The following is a 21,660-nucleotide window of genomic DNA, read 5'->3' on the forward strand; positions in this document are numbered from 1 at the left end:
TGCTTCCTATCTCCCCTACTAACATAAGAAAGAAGAGGTAGATCTTTCCTTGGTTGCTTTACCTAATGTCTTTGTGCATGGGTTACCTTGAATGAATATAGAAATGGAAGCAGAGGGATTTATAGGTGGTGAGGAGGGAGGTGCCACGAGGTTCATATCATTGACGAAGGCATGGATAAGGAGGAGATGTGGAGGTAGGGAGGAACAAGAAACAAACATTGAGGTAAGGGACACATCTTTATTCGTGTATTTGTTTTTGTGAGAGCATGCACCATGCTTGGTGATTGGGTCACTATAGTCATGTTGCTACTAGAGGCACATGTAAATCGTTTGCCCAAAAATTGATGGTTAGGATCAATCCTTGTGGAAACCATTTTGATGATGGATCCTTTGATCTAAATCATGGACAATGTGATCTAAGGGCTAGAACCACACACACTCCCTTATGCAGTGATAGAAATAATTGTAGCGCACCTCTATATACGTGCAAAAAACATTAGTTAGCTAGTGGTGTTCCACTAACTGAAGAAGACAAAGGGTTTGGTGCATTAACCTTTTCCATGGTTAAGATGACAAAAAATGTTCTTTTAGTGTTATGCCTTTGTGATAGAATTTCATTTACACAAGTAAACTTGTGGATGATTGTTCATATTGTTTGTTTTACTCTTGACTCATGAAATCAAATGTGTAAAGTGACTTGTTAGCTTTGAGAAGTGTGTTAGATAAAAATTATACTACATAAAAAGTAGGGCATGTTCCTTGTGTCCCGCATCATTGTATTAATGAAAAGTGTCATATATATAAAAGTAGGGTGTGTCCTTTTGTGTGCCACATCAAGTGTTCTTATCATACACTACTTAAAAGTGATGCAATAATATAAAAGTAATCTGTTTTGGATGCTTGTCCTTATGCCAAGGAAAAGTGTTTTCTTATTGTTGTGATTGTTCATCCTCATCCTAAGGATAAGGACGACTATAATGGTTTTAAAGAAGCTTATATGTGAACCACACACATAAGCTTGGTCTAATATGCTTCAAAGTAGTCTCTAAAATGGTTTGATGTATGTTTCTTCCATGCATATGACCCATGGCGCCTCAACTCTACCATTAATAAATGTAATGATGTAATAACAACAAAAGTTATACTGGTTTAAAATTCTCATCGAGAAAATGAACATCCATTCATGGATTCTATACAAAATAAACTCTTAATTTCAACCATATGTATATCTTGGTCAAAACATAAACAACAAAATAACTTTATCTTCACCTGACATGCTAAAGAAAGTAATTACCACATATAATTCATCTAAAGAAAAGTACTTTATGTAATTTTTACATGCCAGTGATTTTACTTCGCACTATCCCCGTTGAAGTTGTTTTCGTTCTCTGCTAGTGAAACAAATGTTTCTGTAGCTTTTCCAAAAAAATCATTTACTAGGAGTACATCTAGAGTATATGATGTTGTTGAAGAAAGGTGAAGTTATGAGGTGATACCGTAGAAGGTAACAAGCAATCAATAATGATGTCGTAGTTGAAGGGTGATAGAGTGGTTGTTTTGGTGTACATACCTGTATAGAGTCACAAAAGGAGAGGAGTATGATTCCACACATTATATCTTGATTAGACACCGAGGGGAGATGTTGAGATGATATCACCCATAGCAGTGGAGTTCATGGAGAAGGATGGAAAAGGCACCAAATAGGGGAATAGATCTAACAGTGGATTGTGGTTTGTAAAGGCTGAAGTTGAGGTGGTAGGCTCATCAACTACACAAGTACTATTTATGTGAAGAAGATAAGTGGGCCGACGAGGATACAATAGAATGGCGTGTTTAGGAATAGAAGGTAGGAGGGCAACGGACATAGATGTGATTTGTTAGAAAGCATGTGGTGGCGAGTTGATAAATGGGCATGCGTATATAATCAAAATGAAAGGTGAAGACGTGAAGTATACGTATGAAATCGGGTAGCGTAAAAAATAAAAAAGATGAGATTTATTTTGCCAGTGATTCAAATCACATCAATACTAATAAATATATTATATAGAAAACCAACAACAGGGAATGTCTTTTATTAGTTAAACAAGAAGCATTTGTTTGAACATTAACCCAAACTCTATGTTTTAAATAGTATTTTATTAGTGTTAAGAAGCATCACAACATAATATAATCTAACAATATAGTTGACCAGATCAATTATAATTATTGCATATGATTAGGACTATTTCTATGTTGTTTTTAAAGTTTTTCTCATTGTAATGATTCTTAGTTACAGATTCCATACCTCTATAAGTTGAGTCAAAATTTAAATATCAAATTTTCATTCCTTAACAAATCATATATAAATTTCATTAGTTTCAATAGATACATTAAACCCTGTCAATACAGATTTCATAAGTTTTATTCATAATCCATTTTTTTTAAAACCAAACATTCCATTTTCTATTATTTATTAGTTCATCTTTAAATATATATAATTTAAGTCCAGAAATGTTTGAGTTGTTTCCCCATTTATAAATATTTAAAACTTTGGATTTTACCATTTTCTCTAAATGCCTTACATAATTAGACAACGATATTTTGTTTTAGAATTACAAATTTGAGTTTTAAAAAGATATATTATCACACGGATGCATAATAGTATGTTGTCTTATGGATATTGGAGTCATATTCTTATGTTGTTTTAATATAGTCTTAACCACTGTAACTCGGTGCCACAAATATATATTTTTTTCTCTTTGGCTTTGGGCACATAGTATTTTATTTTGGTGGTTGTTGGCATTTAGAGTAGAAAATAAATTACTCATAGCATAAGCCGGTATGATATTCATGATAATACATTTTACATGTCGTGCCAATTTTTGTTTGACATTATAGTAGACAAAACATTCTTTATGACTTTTACAAGACTATTGTGTTCCTAGCAGGATCTTGATTCTTTTGGTGGTTGTCTCTTGACATTTGATGGACATAATATTTATTACATAAAAATTACTATATATTTAACCGTAACACGTACTCCATCCATTAAAAAAATGCTTGACGTTTTTGACATAACACGGTCTCCAATGTGTAGTTTTTACCAATACTTTCTACTAGAATATATTTACAAAGTACAATAATAATATGAAATTGTGAAAGTAATTATCTAGATAAGTCTACATAGATAATTTTCTTGTTTCCAAAAACTAAATATTTTAAAAATTATTAATAGTCAAAGTTTCAAAAGTTTGACCAAATCTTGTCAAAAACATCAAGTATTTTTGTCTACAAAGGGCATACGCTATATAAAAACTAAGTACCATAACATATCTACAAGGATCGTAGACTACCTTGGTCTCTGGACCTGTCGGAAACCTATCATGCAGGGGACTTCCCAACAAGTAAAGCATAATACTTGAAGGAGAATCATGGGTAACCTCTCGATCCTATGTGGACTACCACATAAAACCTTAAGAAGCTATGGTGGAAGAACCCATGGACACCTACATCACTGAAGGACAACCATTGATGCTTGCATAGGCTCGATCTAATGGCTGCCATTTAGATAACGTTGTATACGTGCTGAAACTACTCCCACACAACTCAATGATGAACAACCTTAAGGCAGAGGAACAATTTCCATACCACCCTGATGGGGCCAATAGGAACAAACTGCCCAAAGGCTAAAAGCACTACTTTGACGGCTAGAAATACAAGTCCTGACGACTAAGACATTCTATTCACAACACTTGTAATTTCACATTGTAACCATAGCAATAGTAACAACATATGAGTAGGGTTGTTACTTGGTTTCCCGAGTTGCCAACTTGTCTAAACACTTTGTGTCACCCTTAGCTTGTGTCACAGTTCCTTGCATTCATATTGCATAAATCTCATGGTTGACGACGAGGCTTGACTGAATCATCAACAACATCACATCACAATAACCATAAATTGTCCCTTCACCATAAAAGTTTATTAGAGGTGCGAGACTAAACCTTCCTTACTTCATGAGAAAGGCAATGAGTAGTTACAAGGCCTTGAACCAATTTAAACCGGGCCTATGAAAGTTCAGCTTTTGTTGATGATGCTCATGTTTTATCCAAGCCCAATACCAATAAGGAGTCTCTTGGTATTTTCTATATTGGTGATTTGGGTCAAACTAATTTAGGATAAATTCCTTATTTGTCAACTAAAACTTTGAAAATTCCAAGGACATGCCTATGACAAGGAGATACCATATCCACATATCAGGAGATACCAAATCCACATATCAGGAGAAACTTTTTAGTGGCAAATAATGAATTCACCATGTACATAGAGAAGATGTGGTTAAAAGACAGCGTTTGAGGGATGATCTGCTATTTATCATAGCTACAAACTACATAGATGATTCAAATAGAGTAATATATGGACAAGAGAACAAAATGCAATTTTGTCAAACTATGCAATTTTGGGATCAAATGTACAAAACAACATGTTAGCTGAGTAGTACAGAAAAAAGAGCCTAGAGAACATTGTTAGAACCTGCACGGTGGCATTGCGAGGCTTTGCCAATAAAAACCCCAATTTTAAACTACAAATTGAATGTAAATAGCTTAAATTTGATATATTGTCGTATTCTAATACGTGCCACCAAGAGAAGAAATGCCATGTACTCCCTGTAGGCATAAAAACGTTATGTTTTGGTCTACTATAAGGTCACAAAAATGTAGTTTTGATCCACTATTTTCTATTAAGATATACTTATAAAATCTGATAAAATTATGTAATTATAAAAGTGTATTTCAAAACGAATCTACACATATGTTTTTCATATTTCTAATCTATGTATTTGAAATAAACTAATAGTCAAAGTTTTAAAAATTTGACATGAATAATTCAAAAACGTCAAGTTTTGTGACCAGAGAGAGTATTTGCACCACATTTGTCGGTGATATGTGATCCGGGGGTTCCCAAGTCCCGAGGCCAGGACAGTGCGGTGCCACATGGCACCTTCCCTTGGGGACCACCTCCCCGAGGACCCGAGGAAAGCATGGTCCGGGAGTGGGTGCTCGGGGTCAAGAGCAGGTGGTCCCTGAGCACCCAGAGAGCCCCGAGCACCCGGCAAGCTCCATGCCGGTGGACCCCGCAGGGACTCCACAATGAGGTGTCGGTAGGTTGAAGGCCCGATGCCGCATTTAATGGGGAGTGTGGATGGTCACATCCAACCACTCTCCCCCACGCTTGCCATACTGAATACGTCAGACCCTGCCGCTGCCTGGCAGGAAGGTATGGGCACAATTAATACGGCGGGTCCCATCGCATGTCCCCTCGCGGGGCCCATGAAGAAAGATGGCTTGAAGATATCTTTAATGGGATTGAGGCTTATCGCTTATCGCCCTGTTACATCAGACCGCGTCAGACTTACTCTGATCAAACGGGCATGAGAGAATACTCACAAGCTGCCTGGTGGGCGCCTGTCAGTGGGTGAACACCGCAAGCGGAGATCCTGAGGGATCCCCTTTGAGATTCGGCCGGGGGGCTAATTCTGGATCTACCTCATACGTGGATTTAATGCGAATATGTGAGATGTAGGCGGGACGGATGACCGTCTGCTGGTGAGAGTAAATGCTCAAGGGATTTTAGAGCACTGTTCATGGCCCCGAGCACCCCTCCCGGAACTGGCTCTTCTCGGTCCTCGGGGAGATAGTCCCCAAGGGAAGACACCACGTGGCATTCTGCTGTCCTGGCCTCGAAACTCGGGGACCTCTGGTTCCCATGTCACCGACAACGCCCCTGCGCCTGCTAAAGCTGGAACGCGAAGACCGATGAAACCGTCTGAGGGATGTATTTTTAACCCTCTGTAACATCAACTGTAGACCAATCATGGTCACTTTTTATTTATTATTTACGGGAACTTATGCCCTCGTTCTGGGCACTCCCTGAAGGGCCTCCCCCGGTAGATAAAGGGGGGAGCACTTTGTAAAAGAGAGAAAATGAGAGACGAAAGGAGAGGAACATTGATAACATACTGGACACACAGGAGCAGGGTATTACGCTTCTGTGCGGCCTGAACCTGTCTAATTCTTGGTGCATTCATTTCTACTAGCCGACGACGATCCATCCCGCCTAAGTCCCACTCGCATTAATCTCACATACGAGGTAGTTCCAGGACCAGCCCCCCGGCCGAATCTCAAAGGGGGTCCCTCAGGATCCCTGCTCGCGGTGTTCATCCACCGACAACATCACTCACACTTATGACGTGAGTGTGTTGGAAATAACAAGGGTTCACCAAAAAAAATCCATTTTTATACTATGCAAATTTATTTCCACCAGGCTGTGTAACACCCCAGGGTTCCACAAAAACCTGGAATGCCACTTGACTACGCTACAAGCATGCTGATCTAAAACAAAATTCGGTGGCACCTTTCTTGTAAGTGATGTCATGAACGAGAGGCAACACGAAAGCAACAACAAATAGGGCTATATACTATGAAAGAACATCACACTAACATTATACAATATCCTAGTAAAAGAAAAGAACAAGAGCTTGACCGCTATAAGGCATTTTTAAGATAGTCAAGCAATGACACCAACATGTATTACATTATTATGATAACATTACTTTGAATGGTGTAAGTGATGTCATGAACATGTAAGACGTGCTGCTAAGCCCTTCCCTCCAATCTAGCTTCAAAAAGACAACCTGGGGAGGAAAAATGCAAAGGTGAGATTAGATAATCTCAGCAAGTGAACTAATTTAACAAGCTATTTAAACCACAGTGTTTAAAGTATCATTTTAAAACTTAAACATGTATAGAAGACATTACATTATTCATCATATTTATTTTTGAACAAGTTAAATAGTTACTTCTAAAAGAAGATCGATAAATACATGTTTATAGCAAACATAACTATAACATAAGTAAGATAAAAACTATCTATCCCATCTGACATAATCTCAACATCAATAATTGACTTCAACATCTAAGAGTTCAATAGGATTTGTAAGGAAATATCATCATCCAAGACATCATGAATAGAGTTCAAACCATATTAATAATAAATGATACCTTTAAGAATAACTCACTCGTCACCACATACATTCTACAATTAGTATAATTACTCAAACGTCCGTATACCATTCATTACAACCAAATTGTATATGGAAGGTTATTGCAACACATATGATGCATATGGATACTATGCAATGCAAATCCACATATGACTTCAATACCTTCATAAATACACAAAGTCATACAACAACGAACATATACACAAAGAAGCATCGCTTCTCAAAATGACCTCCAATGCAACTTCAACATATCCAACAATCAATTCCATATGACATGCATATGAATGCCATACCATGTCTTCTTTTACATCGCAACCCTCCTCGGGCAACATATGATGTATACCGGTACAGTCGTGATCTTTACGACATACCTTTTAATGCATATGAAATGCAATGCAGTGCAATGTGCATGATATACTTCAAATGCCAACATATAAACCACATAGTCCACCACTGTGAACATTCATCAACATAAAAGCATTTTCTAGATAATTAATATAAACCACTTTCATCAACATATATCCACCATTCCTTCTTCATGTTAAAGTGCAGATGACATGAACATACACATACAACAACAATAACTTACTTTGAAAGAGCAAGGCCTACCCCATTTTATAACTACATATTACAAGTTTAATTATATGTAAGGCACATAAAGATAACAACTATGCTTCTGCTAGCTTATCATTTAACATGGATAGGGTTTCAAAATGTTATATTTTAACTAGTTATAGACATATAAAACAGTCTCAAAAAAGAAATAAATGTCCACCTACAAATCAAAGCATGCCCTTTTCTATAATGTAGGAACGAGATTGGTGATTAGAGGGGGGGGTGAATAGATGTCTCAACAAATTTCTTACGAAATCGATGGCCTTCTCCTATTTGGATCACTCAACGCACCTCAAAACTCAAGCGGAAGAAAAAATAGAGAGAAGTTTTAACAAGAGAAAATCGAGGCAGCACGACTCCACAAATGGTATATGAACCATATGTTTCATTTAAGATCAATTCATATGTCTTAGCACTCGAAAGATCACAACTTACAAAGAAACAAGAAAAGATGAACACCGAGCAACGAAACTCTCCAAGTTGATTGTTTAGAGGGAAGGGAATTCAAGACCCCATCACATAAGTATGCGTATGCGAATTTTATGCCTTAGCAACAAGAAGAATGACATCACAAGGTGCTAAAATTTCAGCCCAAAAACCAAAATGAAAATCAAAATTGGAAATTGAAAAACTTGCAAGGGAACCGATAGAGGGAAACTAAAAGTAGGAGAATGAAGCATATGCAAAAACATAAACTTCATTACCCAAAGAGGTTAGCTCTATTTTAAGCAGATTGTAAAGATTTATCTCTCAAAACTCTCACCTATTACATAGGCTAAACACTCATCATTCTCTTCTCTAAAACTCTAGCTCTAAGCTCTCAAATAGATAGGACAAGGGGGTCAAGTGGTTGGTTCCAACTCTCTCATAGCACTACTCCTCTATTTATAGGCTTAGAAAACTTAATCCCTAAGTTTCATAGCTTTTTCCCAAAATACCTCTCTCTTGTAGTACACTCCTACCTACCACCGAGGGTATTTTGGTCAATTTTCTTCTCCATTCATCGGACAGCTGCGGTGCCTTCCCAATTTAGCTTCGCCTCGACGTAAGCTTCGCGATGGTGCCATGTACTCATCCAGTCTTCCCATGGTTTTGAGACCAATCCGCGAAACCGTCTGCACGCTTCTCAAAGCGTGACTCGCAACCTTACTTACACCTTAAGCAAGCGCTTCGATGTTGACGCGTGTACTCCGTAATGCGATCCTGACCGACGACAAGTCTTACCCGCTCCCGATCCCTCGGGCCACCTTGTCACTTACACCGGCATCCCCTTCGCTTGACTTTTTCAACACGCTGTCTCCATCTGTCTTATATGTTTTGCTTAACCTCCATGTGTTCAGCTAGAATCACCCTTGACTCCGTCCGATCTCCTTGATCGTCCGGCACCAAGCACTCTGCTAGGCCCCGATCATCCCACCGTCGATCGTCAAGTTGTATCAATTACCTGCACACCATGAGATAAGCAAACACATATCTCCAACTCCAATTCCAGTTAATCCATAATCAATATGTTCAAATAAAATCCCAAATAAATTCAAATCACATCAAAACTCATGCAAAATCGAAGATCATCAAGCCAAATAAATACCAATATCAATCACTCATCACAAGTAAACCAAGATACATTTATCTTGATTTCTCATATAAGCTTCTACATAACTGACATCATTATCCTTAAGTAAACTAACCATTAGACATAAGATAAGGTTGTGCTAGAAATAACTAAACCGACAGAGCATCATCACTATTGCATAAGCCTCCATCAACTATAATCAAAAGATTAAGCCAAATTCACAGATCCAGAGCAAGTAGGTGTAATCTTCCAAATTATTGAGTATAATCATATGTGTTGCATTATTATAAGTGGAGGTAGCAAAAATAACAGTTAAAGTTATGGCAACAACCGCTACGCTCACTTGCCTTTACCGACGATGAAGATAAGATGTACACGCCTTGTTGCAACACCACCGGCTCATGCACTCACATATCAGTACCACAACACAACAAATAACATACAAACAGTAAGGAACACGGTCGTACGCCTCGCAATCCGCTAAACCTACAAACTGACATCTTCACATTCATTTGACTGCAGCAGTATTGCTTCATTTTGTCGTATCTATTTTTCTACCATCGATATTATAACAAATAAATACATATTTGAAAACTAAAGAAGAATAGCTACAACTTTCATAGAGAAAATGTAATTCTATCATGCCTCTAAACGGATTCTCAACACAACACTGATAAATTATCACAGATTTCGAACAACAGTCATTTAAAACTGAATATCTCCAAAACTACACAAGTAAAACATCTAAAATTGGGTGGACCTGGAGATAACAACAAGAGCTACAACATTGGTATAAAATTCATCTACATAAAAGGTCATTAACCAGAACTAAACATGCTCTGAACATTGACTGATTTTTCTAACAGCTAAAATAGGACAATTGACTTTGATGGAGCATAATCTGGAGTTTTAATTAACCAAGAATTCCGTTCTTTAGCAATATGGAAAGCATAAGAAAACCTCTAGAACTTTTCTTCACATTGGAGAAACTGGTTCAGCCTCTAAGGTAGTCGAAAACTAAATAGATCTATTAATATCCCGCACCACATCAGAACTTGACATCCAACTTCATAATTCCATGACTCCTGAACCACTTGGGATAAAATCACGAATAATTTATTAAATTTAGGTCTTGAAATTAGCTACAACTTTCTACCTGATGGTTGCCACGGGAAAATTTATCTAGGTAAAAAAAAAACCACAAAGACAACAACGCTGTCCAATCAGCCTATGTGCAGAACAGTTAAATCGATATCAATCGCCAAATCCCCCACGAATTGTGATCTACATATCATAATCATCCAAAAAAACCCTTAAACAGCAAGAGGGGTTTATACCTAGGGAATCCCTCAAGAGAACAGTGGCAAAAAACAAGGAAATGCCGGCAAAACGAATTCCCCTTCCGATTTCCAGCACCCTCCCACCTTCTTCTTTTTTCCCTCCTTTCTTCTTGTTCTTTTGCTGCAGGTCAGAGAGGGAGGAGGAGGAGAGACGCCCTAGGGTTGAGGACTCGATCTTTGGAGGGTGGAGGTGCTAGGGGTGTAGGGGAATCGGTGGGGGAGGGTGGGGAGTCGACTAGGGCTCAGAGGGTTAGTTTGGGCTGGGTGGGCTGAATTAGATGGTGGAGGAGGGGTCGATCAGAGTTGGGCTGGGCCTAAGGCTGGCCTAGCCGGCCACCAAAGCCCCCTTTTTTCTTAAACATAAACACGGTGGAAGAAAAAAATAAATTCCCAACTTTCACAATTCGTCGAAGACCGAAAAACAACTCGATCCCCGACAAAATTGTAGAAATCATTGATTCAGATTCCACTGTATTACAGGCTGCCGCTCAAATATAGTGGAAATTATTGCACACAGTAATACATCATGCTACATTTTGCTAAAATTTAGTGCAAACCATCACGATGATATCGTGTGCCACTGCCAGAAATGCTCTCTATTGTCTTGCTACCATTTCTGTGACCGGTCTGCCTGTTTTGAAATGTAGGACTCCAAGAAAAAGCAAACTCTTTACGTAGCGATGAAACCATAACCTTGTTGAGCTCTCACCATCACCGTTTGGAAGGACGATCTGCCAAACTGGTGTGTCTCCACATGTCAAAGTCCATATCTGGCATAATCCTTACTTTCTTGGTCTGTCACAATGAAATTATGTGTCATCGTGTACATTGTGTCCCAACCTCATCGCAATTAAAAGAAGATGGCTATCAAATGGCGTTGCTGCCCAATTTTGGAACTAGTGAGCATCCACACAACACCGAGAGCCACAACTGCCATAGCACTCGTAGCCTTGGTCTACAGTTCAAAATTTCGTGCCAACGGTTTATATCTTCAATTAACGGTAGCTTGTAGCCATACTCCTACTCCACCCTCAAAACTACTCACGACGATGGCCTGCCTAGTTCTGGAAGTAGCGAGCATCCACGCACCATTGAAAGCCACAACTGGCGTATCTCTTATAGTCTTGGTCTATGCTCTTCAACACATATATCTTTAAATGATGTAGCCATAGTTTAACCTAACCTTCACATTGTGGATGTTTTGCTATGTCTGAAACTTAGTTAGCATCCACATATACCATTGAAATTCACACCTATCATATCCCTTACTGCCTTGGCTTGTTCACACTTGGACCACATGGCATTGATCCAAGTGACACAACCATACTATGACCTGAGCCTCACTACCGATCACAAAGGATGACTTGCTAGTTTTGGAACTAGCGAGCATCAGTCCATCCACCATTGAAATCTATATCTGGTGCAGCCCTCACCACCTCGATTCACGCGCATCAAAACTTCATCCTTGTTCAAAGGGCGGTCTACTATATCTGGAACTAGCGAGTATCCACACACCATTAAAATTCACACATGTCATAGCTCTATTGCTTAGCTTGTGTGCACTTGGACCACGTGATATTGATCCAAGAGACACAACCACATAATAATCTGACCCCTCACCACCTATCACAAAGGATTGTATGTCGATTTTGAATCTAACGAGCATCAGTCCATTCACCATCAAAATCTATATCTCGTGCAGTCCTCGTCGTCTCGGTCCAAACGCACCGAAATTTCACCCCTTCCGCATGTACATCTAGATGACGCTACCACCTCCTACCCTAGCCTATAAATACACGCGTTGTGTTTGGAAACCACCATCGGCCTTGCACCACCACCAGCAGAGGAGGAGCACGTCGACCGCCAACCCGCGTTCCACGGCCATCCTCGGACGCCACGCTCTGGCGTTAGTGATCAGTTCCGTAGTTATATTTTTCCACTAAACCCCCTCCCCTCACCTTTCTTAGTCCCATCCGCAGCCGCCACTCTCCGCCTTTTGATTTAGAGCTCTAACCCCCGCCACTTTTCTTAAAAGCCCCCTCCGTTTCCGCGTCTTCCCCATTCTCACCCCCACCTCACCGCCCGATCACATCACCAAGCGAAGAAGAGAAGGGAAAAAAAAAAAAGTCGGAGCCCAAACCCTAGCAGGGCTCGCAGCGAGCGGGAGGCCATGAAGATCCCGTTCGTGTCCAAGCGGTCGAACCGGTCGAGCGAGGCCGACGCGGGGCCGTCGAACCCGCCTCCGGCCGTGCCGCAGCCGCCGTCCCCGGCTAGGTCCGCGGCTGCGTCAGCGTCCTCGTCGTCCCCCGCGGCGGCAGCGCCGGGCGCCGGAGAGGAGGACTTCATTTCGCAGGAGGAGGAGTACCAGATGCAGCTGGCGATGGCGCTGTCGGCGTCGGCCTCGGTGGGCGGCGGGGGCGCGGGGGACCCTGACGGGGAGCAGATCAGGAAGGCGAAGTTGATGAGCCTCGGGAGGGGCGCCGCGGGCGATCGGGGCGGGGGAGACAGCGCGGAGTCGCTCTCACGGCGATACCGGGTAAGCCTACCGAATTCTGTTGTTTCGCTGTGCATATAGTAACTGGTATAGAAGTATTATTGTGGATTAGAGGATTAGACTAAGAATGTCCCTGCTATTTCTTACTGCACAAAGTGCTTTGTGTGTACATTTTTCCACTTTGATAGTTTGATATAGACTTAGCCCTTAGCCTATGATGGATGCACAAGACCGCCCGTGTCATCAATGAGAGTAAGGTAGAGTTCAGCTAGTTGGATACCTTGGAACAGTTTTAACATTTTAATCGATTAATTTCCAATATTTGGAGCGAAAAATTTGGTATAGAACATGTAGATTTCCAATACCAGAACATGCAGATATTGTCACATGAGAATAATTTAAGCATTCATCTTCAAAAGTATTTCTCTATCATTATAGTTTTATTAGCTTTTGTTAATGTATATTTATAAATAGTAATGATTGACTGTATGCATAGGAGACTGTGTCCATGTCCTAGATCTCAGCTCATATTTGCATGTTATGTGGTGTCTTGCTTTCACAGTTGAAACAAGTCCTTTCCTTGTCAGCCGTTTAAAACATATTGCATGCACATGAAGGTAGGCATTGATTTCTTTCTGGGTCCATTATGTCTACTCTGCTCTGTTAAAATGTGCAAATACTAACAAAAAAAGGAATTAGAGCTTTTAATACATGCATGTACTGGCAGTTATAGGGTACATTGAGTATAGTAGTGGAGGGTACGAAGATCGCTTTCTGCCATGTATGAAGCCAGGAGAATAACTAGGCAGGCAAAGAAGTAGAAATTGGGTGTGAAATTGGTGGTTTCTGTTAGCCATATCCAAGATTTAAGATTTGCATCCTTTCTAATGCTTATTGCTAGATTTTAGGAATTTTCACAAAGTAAGTCCAAGGGATGAAAATGGAGAAAATAAGGAAACAACTATTCTCACACGGTTTCATATATTCAGATATAATGAAAAGTAGTAATGCCTTAATTTACTCCTTGTTCCGATTTGCTGTATAGGACAACTTACTTTGATGGTGTGCATGGTCTTTAGCTCAATTAGCAATGCCTCCCTTTATCTAAGCATAAAAGATTAATCACAACTCATGACCATTTCCTTGCATGGTAGCTCTTTCAATGGTATTGGAACCTTGCATAGAGAAGTCGTATACATGTAAAATCAATATTCTGTAGTTCTAAATTTTTGTATTTGAATTCTTGGAAGCCCGCTGTTTTTTATATTAATGGTAACTGCCTAAATTACCAATACCCAGCATGAATTTTCTGGTTCCTGCTAGTTTTTTTTTACCCTGCTGAGGAGCACACTGAAGAGTTGCGGATGTAATCATATTGAAAGAAGCGGAGTGTATCAATTCGTGTTATCAGAAAAACGTCCAAACCACTAAGCAATGGTGTCAGCTTACAGGGTATCTTCATTGCCAACTGTGTACTCATAGGGTACTTGATGATCGGATGCTGTCTAACCCTGATATCTTTTTGTTTTGGAACTGAACCCTTGTTGATGTATCCATTTCTGACTCTAATTTGTATTCTAACTTATTTTAGGAGTACAACTTCCTTGATTACAACGAGAAAGTTATTGATGGATTCTACGACATATTTGGCCTCTCTGCTGAGTCGTCCAGGCAGAAAAAGATTCCATCACTTGCTGAGCTTCAGATGAGTATTGGGGATCTTGGATTTGAAGTGATTGTGATTGACCATAAATTTGATAATGCCTTAAGGGAGATGAAGGAGGTAGCACAATGCTGCTTGTTGGGCTGTGCTGATATTTCAGTATCTGTGCGACGAATAGCTGAAGTTGTTGCAGAACATATGGGTGGTCCTGTGCTAAATGCAAATGAAATGTTTACTAAGTGGTTGGGCAAAAGCATTGAGCAGCGGACATCACATCAGACAAGTCTGCTGCCAATTGGCCGCATTGAGATAGGCTTATCTCGCCATCGTGCCCTACTTTTCAAGGTTGGTTCTTTTTTCTTAAAAAAAAAAGTATGATGCTTGTTTCTCATATATGTGGAGTTCATTCCGCCAACTCTTCATTGGCCTGTTTGGCCATAATTTGATGAATATTAAGAAAAGTTATTATAGTTCTATGTTGGTAAACAGCAAATTAGATTTCACATTAAATAGATAATCAACTTATCTTAAGATATCAACCTTTATGTTGTACACATTTTTTCCCACTACATTGCATTTTATCAACATGTTAGAACTTGTAAATAATTTACAGCTTCACCATGTCTCCTCTTGAAGTATCTTATTTATTCTGCCAGCAGATTGGATTAATGGTTTCTTCAGTAGATAAGGAGTAATTAATCAAGAGGCATCTTATAGACACACCAACGAAATGAACATGAGATTACCAAAACTGGGGAGCTAATGTATTACATCACCAGCATAATTAATTAGCACAGTTCCAAATGGCTTCTTAACAAGCGCTGTATTTAGAAGCATGCTTTCTCTGGTCTTGCTCATACGCTCTTTTGTATTCATGCAGATCCTTGCTGATAGTGTTGGTATTCCATGCAAGCTGGTTAAAGGGAGTCATTACACTGGTGTTGAAGACGATGCTATTAATATCATAAAGATGGACAATGATAGGTACTTTCATACTTAGATTATCATTTTAATCGTTCATCAACCACACTAACACTGTCAAAATAATCCATTAATGCATTATTAGTCTGCTGCTGTTAACACTATACTAGTGTACTTACTTTATTTGCATCTGCTTCTGTTGACTAGTTTCCTCCACTTAATTTTTTCTGTAGGGAATATTTGGTCGATATTATGGCTGCCCCTGGCACTCTTATTCCAGCAGATGTCTTTAATTCAAAGGGCACTTCATTCAACACCAATCAAACATTGGGTCAGAATCAGACAACTGATTCAGTTAGTAACATGGACAATGAACCAGTTGCATTACAGTCTGAGCGAAAGCACAACCAATTGCATCTGCCTAGCAATATCAATTGGATACCTGACAATCATTCAGGGTATGAGAATACAACTACTCTGTCTGCTCAGAATCCTTGGGCTGAAACATTATCAATGACTGCTGGAAGTAGTGCTAGTGCACCCTGTGCATTGGCACCTCAGATGCAATCAGGTCAACTATCGACTGCTGGCGACCTTTCAAAGCAGAAAGAGGACTTGAAATTACTTCCAGACTCTCAAGACAATAAGGAGTCCAAAAAACTATTTTCAGATCTTAATCCTTCTAGGGCTATTGGATCTAGGAAAAGTTCAGTGGCATTCAAGGGACTAGACAATAGGAACAATGAATTCCAAAGACGTAGAGAGAATGTAGCCCCAGTCCCTGCAAGATCACATCAGCCATTGGTGATAAAGAACTGGTCTGCTTTTAATGACATTTCCAACAACAAGCAGTACAACTTTGCTGAGGGGTTAGTTCCTCGCAGAAATATTATTGACAATGTTGCATCATCATCTCAGGTGCCCTGGTCAGCTGGAAAGCATTACAATTCTAATTCTGCAGAGCGCAACAATAGGTCATATGCAGCACCAGTTCATAACTATGACAATGGAATGATTGGTACCTCACCTATGACCACAGCCTCTACCTCCAGAGAGCGCCTTGATAGGTCAAACATGGGAGCTGCTTCTGATTTTGATGTGATTGGTACCTCTTCAGTGAACACAGCTTGCACATATGGAATTGGGAGGGTTGCAGAAAAGGGCCCTTGTGATGATGTGGAAAGAATTCCCATGTATTCTAGATTCGATGGTCAACTTTCTGCCAATGCACAAGGATTTGCTATACAAGCAAACGAGAACAAGGAGAACTATGGCAAGCAAGACCACAAAAAGTTATATCCTAATCCAAGAACGTCCCTTCCTGACAGATTCATGGGTGCACCAAAGGATCACTCAGGGTCTGTTTCTCCATCCCAAGTTGGTTCAAGCAGGGTTGACATGTTGGAGGATGTATCTGAATGCGAAGTCCTCTGGGAAGATCTTGCAATTGGTGAAAGGATTGGATTAGGTACACTAATCTTTTATCTATCCTATACTGATCTTTCCACTCATTTGAATTTAACGTAGTTTATGGGGTCCTTTATCATAAATAAATATTCATCTAGCATTAAGGTAAAAAAGTTATACTTCAAAGTTCTTGCTCTATATGTTCAATCATAAGTATGGATATTCTTGTCTATTACGCCACCAGAGCCGTTATGTTCCACTGACTTGCATCATAATGTTCTTTGATGTGGTGACAAAATGATTTTCTCCTTTCAACTTTTAGGTTCATATGGAGAAGTCTACCATGCTGATTGGAATGGAACTGTAAGTACTTCTCCATTTTAACTTTATATGGATATGGAACTTATAATGAGCTCAGTACACTAACCCGATTTACATGCTATTTGAGGTACTGATTGCACAACGTAAATAACAAGTCAAAGCAGGGTCTGTGTTTGCTATTACTTCTGATTGGATCTCCTGATCACTATTACGACAGTTTGATATTCTGTTTATTTACAGGAAGTAGCTGTAAAGAAATTCTTGGATCAAGAATTCTATGGTGATGCTCTGGATGAGTTCCGTTGCGAAGTAGGTGATTTTTTTTGCTTTGATACCCACAAGCTTTGTTGAAATGCTACTTTCTTACTACAAATACAGCTCTCTTTTGCTGAAACATTAGATAATTTGAATATACTCTTTTAATAGGTGAGGATTATGCGCCGGCTTCGTCATCCAAATATTGTGCTCTTTATGGGTGCGGTAACACGGCCTCCGAACTTATCCATTTTATCAGAATATCTTCGAAGGTATAGCTAGGTTTCTTTAGTGATTTATGAAACAACTAGGTCAAAATAGGTGTGGTCGAGTACCATAATCCGTGATTCCAGAAAAATGCGCCTTGGTCGATGCAACATACCACTGTTTGCAGCTGATTAGTGGGTACTAATGCAACACTTCATGCATGGTTAAAACTTGCAAAGAAACAATGCTGAGCATGGTACATGTTATTAATGTGATATTGCTATGGTTGACTAGCTTTACATAATTGCATGTACTAGCTTACATGCTACCATGGGCTATATAGATGTGCTTAATTTTCTCAATGAAATGCTCTATTGGGCTAAAGTTAAACCTCTTATCATGAATCTTTTGTGACGCTTGCATTTTTAAACAGTGCTGGCTCAAATGTTCCTGTTTCAACATTGACTTTTATCTAATTGTTTTTTTTTTCAGGGGAAGCTTACATAAGATCATTCATCGCCCTAACTGTGAAATTGATGAGAAGCGTAGGATTAAGATGGCCCTTGATGTGGTAAGAGTGAAATTCAGATCTTGTGGTTTCATGTTTATTTCCGTTTGTCTGTCCATACTCGATGCTATGATTATGTTCTCTCTGTAGGCAAGAGGAATGAACTGCCTCCATACAAGTGTACCAACAATTGTTCATCGGGATCTAAAATCACCAAACTTACTGGTTGATGATAATTGGACAGTTAAGGTATGTAAAGCCCTTCGAGAACCGAAGCCTGAACTCTTATTGCTTTACTATTTCTGGATTACTGTTGGTTAACAAATTAAATATACACAGGTCTGTGATTTTGGACTTTCACGTTTAAAGCACAGCACATTTTTGTCATCCAGATCCACTGCTGGAACTGTAAGTACTCTTGATGTATAAGCAGTAGAATTACTTTTTTATTTTAGCTGTGGTAGAAATATTAAATAATTTTCTTATAGAATTTATCGTTTCCCGCTGTTGTACCAGCCGGAGTGGATGGCACCAGAAGTATTGCGGAATGAACGATCCAATGAGAAGTAAGTGATTTTGTAGTATCATTTTTAAATGCTCTTATTTGTCAGCTTAGGTTGAGACAAATTTTCAGGCTTTCGCCTAAATAGTAGTAAGTTAAAACCTGAAGGGTGTTTCTGTAGAAAACAGCTAACGACATGTTGAAAGCACTAACTTGAACTTTGTGGGTAAGCCACAGTTGCCTGAGGGGATCTTAATTGACTCATAAGAAGGCTCCTCTTAGTGGAAATCTGGAATCGATGGCTTTATAAGCTTGATATAGTATAGTGTCATTTTTTATGTGCTGTTTGGAGCCTTTTGTGGTTGATTTCATCTGTCTTCCTACCTGTTAATTTGTGCAAGGACTGTCTTTCTGGAATATATTATTATAGCCTCAGTCTTCACATGATAAATTCCATAGCTTTAAGTCTAGTTCGTTGGTTTTTCTTTGATAAATGCTGAATTGGATACCTGGTTCTCAACTTTGTGCAGTACAAACTGGATAGAAAAAGGATGTGCAATATGTAGGTTTTTGGAATTATGAGATGGATTGCTAAGAGTGATGACCGATGATAAATTCTGGTATCTAATTTTAATTACATCTGCCATGAAGGGTTCTTAAATTCTTTCAGTTCATCTCTGGTTACTTAATATTATTTTACATAACCCATATCTTACTGGATGTCTGTCGGTGCACATAAGGCATGCGATGCCTTTTAATGGTCCGGTGGAATGGTCTGATCCCCACTATACACTGCCACATGGAGCACATAACTATAAGGCTAAACATCAATTGTGAAATAACTGATATTATCTTGTAGAGATCAGAACTTTCATACGACTTCACTGATCACTTTTTCTTTCTTTCTGAAGAATGGAGCTTCTGTTTCTTGCAGGCCTTTTTTCTTTTCTTTCTGTTGGAACATCACCAGTAAAATATTGGCAATAACACACATTCATCTCCTGAGTTTTGCAGGTGTGATGTTTACAGCTTTGGTGTCATCTTGTGGGAACTAGCAACGCTAAGAAAGCCATGGCAGGGAATGAATCCCATGCAAGTTGTGGGCGCAGTTGGCTTCCAGGACCGACGGCTTGAAATCCCCAAGGAAGTTGATCCTTTAGTAGCAAAGATCATACGGGACTGCTGGCAGAAGTGAGTTTTCATATGTCCAAGCTTATTTTAATTTGGACAGGAAGGACATGAAGGCTTCATTTCTGGTACTGTTGATTGGGCATGTATCTTTTTTGTTGCATGCGAACTAATACATGGTCTGTTTCTATTGTCATTTTCACTTTCCAGGGATCCAAACTTGCGCCCTTCTTTTGGTCAATTGACGAGCTATCTGAAGACATTGCAAAGGCTAATAGTTCCTTCTCATCAGGAGATACCGAGCCCCCATGCGTCACAAGAAATATGGGTGAACTACACCCCTTGAGGTTATCATACACCAAAGGGGAACAAAGAGTAACTATGATTTTGTCGCCATATATTCGGGTTCAGTAGTCTGCGAAGGCATGGCTTGATTGAGAACCCAAGCCCCAGTCCCAGATAGCAGTCATCCTTGCTGTTGCAAGAAAAAGCTTGGCAGCAGAGTTTGTCCAGTACAGGATATGAGTATAGGACCATCAGATAACAGCCAGAAGAAAAAAATATAGGGCTTGTTCGGATGAGGGTATTTCACTGGAAGGTTTCTGGATCTAGTTCAAATTTGAACTAAATACAAAATTTCCAATGAAATACCGCCAATCCAAACATGCCCTAGCTGGCAATTATTTCTTGCTTCTCATGTGTCACCTTTCTTTTCCTTTTATCCCTACCGGGTGCGAGCATGCTGGAAGACAGCGTGCTCGTTGTGTCATGTGGATTATGGAAACATAGTAATAATAATAAAAAAGCAAATGTGTAACTGTATGGCTGAGTTAATCAAATTTCAGTCACCTTATAATGAACATGGCAGCTAGATTCTGGAACATTGTGCATCGCGTGATTGATTGTCTTCTGCCATATCTAAATAGTCAGTCACTTGTGTTATATAATGTTGTGGCGCCCTCTGGCTGCCGCTTGTTAACACATTCAGTTCGTTGGGTCTATCGTATGTTTATTGCGATGTGATCAGGCACTTTGAACTGGTTCAACTGTCACAGAAAAGCTCGAATGTTCTATGAAAAGTTACCACAGTTTGCGCAAGTGCAAATCAATATTCCAGTCAATCTGTAATGGTCAGGTTGCGTGTACAAATATGTTGTTTCGATTCAAGCGATAGGCACCCACACGGCATTTTCCAGGCTATATATCTTGATCAGCCTTAATACTCCATTATGCTGGTTGACATGAACAACTCGTCCCAGAAATGTATGCCGGCTAATAGCTTGTTACTGTTAGTTAGATGCTAACATTTACGGAAGTCCACCACTCTTCTGATGCCAACGATGATGTTTTCAGAGAGATTGTCGCCTTCGATGTCCTCTCTTGGAGAACCGAGCGCACAAGCCAGAGGGTCCTCCATAAGGTCACAAAATGATCTCAAACATAAACATAACAGAAAAAAAGAAGTCATCTTGCTTGAAATATTTTGAAATTTGGACGGAGGAAAGTATAAAAAATGTAGTATGCAGGATACTAACTACTAAGGTACTGAAAACTTGAATATTAGTAGTAACTAACGATGTTTAGAGTAGTCTGTCTAGAAATTGATCTGGCCTTTTCATCGGAGTCGTTAGCTTCAGCTTCTATTTCCTTCATTAGTGCCGCCATTTCATTTGTGGAGAGAAGAATG

At 39.5% G+C, this 21,660-nt stretch overlaps 1 protein-coding gene across 4 annotated transcripts; it reads left to right on the forward strand.

The window, feature by feature from the left end:
- The first annotated feature begins 12,429 nt into the window (after positions 1–12,429).
- LOC133907043 (serine/threonine-protein kinase EDR1-like) lies at positions 12,430–20,854 on the forward strand. 4 transcript variants are annotated; one of them, XR_009907907.1, is made up of 13 exons: positions 12,430–13,103; positions 14,653–15,069; positions 15,605–15,708; positions 15,879–17,113; positions 17,375–17,415; positions 17,614–17,682; positions 17,800–17,900; positions 18,328–18,406; positions 18,494–18,592; positions 18,683–18,751; positions 18,832–18,909; positions 19,376–19,465; positions 19,860–19,908. XR_009907907.1 is itself a non-coding variant. In XM_062349038.1 (13 exons), exons 1-12 carry the CDS (start codon positions 12,738–12,740, stop codon positions 19,425–19,427), a joined length of 2,682 nt encoding a protein of 893 aa, XP_062205022.1. In that variant the 5' UTR covers positions 12,430–12,737; the 3' UTR covers positions 19,428–19,465; positions 19,860–20,003. The 4 variants fall into 4 exon arrangements, 3 of the variants coding, with proteins under 3 accessions (XP_062205022.1, XP_062205023.1, XP_062205021.1); XM_062349038.1 differs by having other exon boundaries at positions 18,860–18,909; positions 19,860–20,003; XM_062349037.1 differs by lacking the exon at positions 19,376–19,465 and adding an exon at positions 20,184–20,854 and having other exon boundaries at positions 12,435–13,103; positions 18,860–18,909; positions 19,860–20,036.
- Positions 20,855–21,660: the final 806 nt, after the last annotated feature.

Source organism: Phragmites australis, chromosome 24 (assembly GCF_958298935.1).
Source record: "Phragmites australis chromosome 24, lpPhrAust1.1, whole genome shotgun sequence".
NCBI classification, from domain to species: domain Eukaryota; kingdom Viridiplantae; phylum Streptophyta; class Magnoliopsida; order Poales; family Poaceae; genus Phragmites; species Phragmites australis.

What these genes read in the sequence shown, in the direction of transcription:
- LOC133907043 (XM_062349037.1), top strand. Translation starts at nt 12,738, where the DNA reads ATGAAGATCCCGTTCGTGTCCAAGCGGTCGAACCGGTCGAGCGAGGCC. An exon ending in ATCGTGCCCTACTTTTCAAG is followed by an intron (nt 15,070 to 15,604) that starts GTTGGTTCTTTT and finishes GTATTCATGCAG; the next exon opens with ATCCTTGCTGATAGTGTTGG. An exon ending in ATGCTGATTGGAATGGAACT is followed by an intron (nt 17,416 to 17,613) that starts GTAAGTACTTCT and finishes GTTTATTTACAG; the next exon opens with GAAGTAGCTGTAAAGAAATT.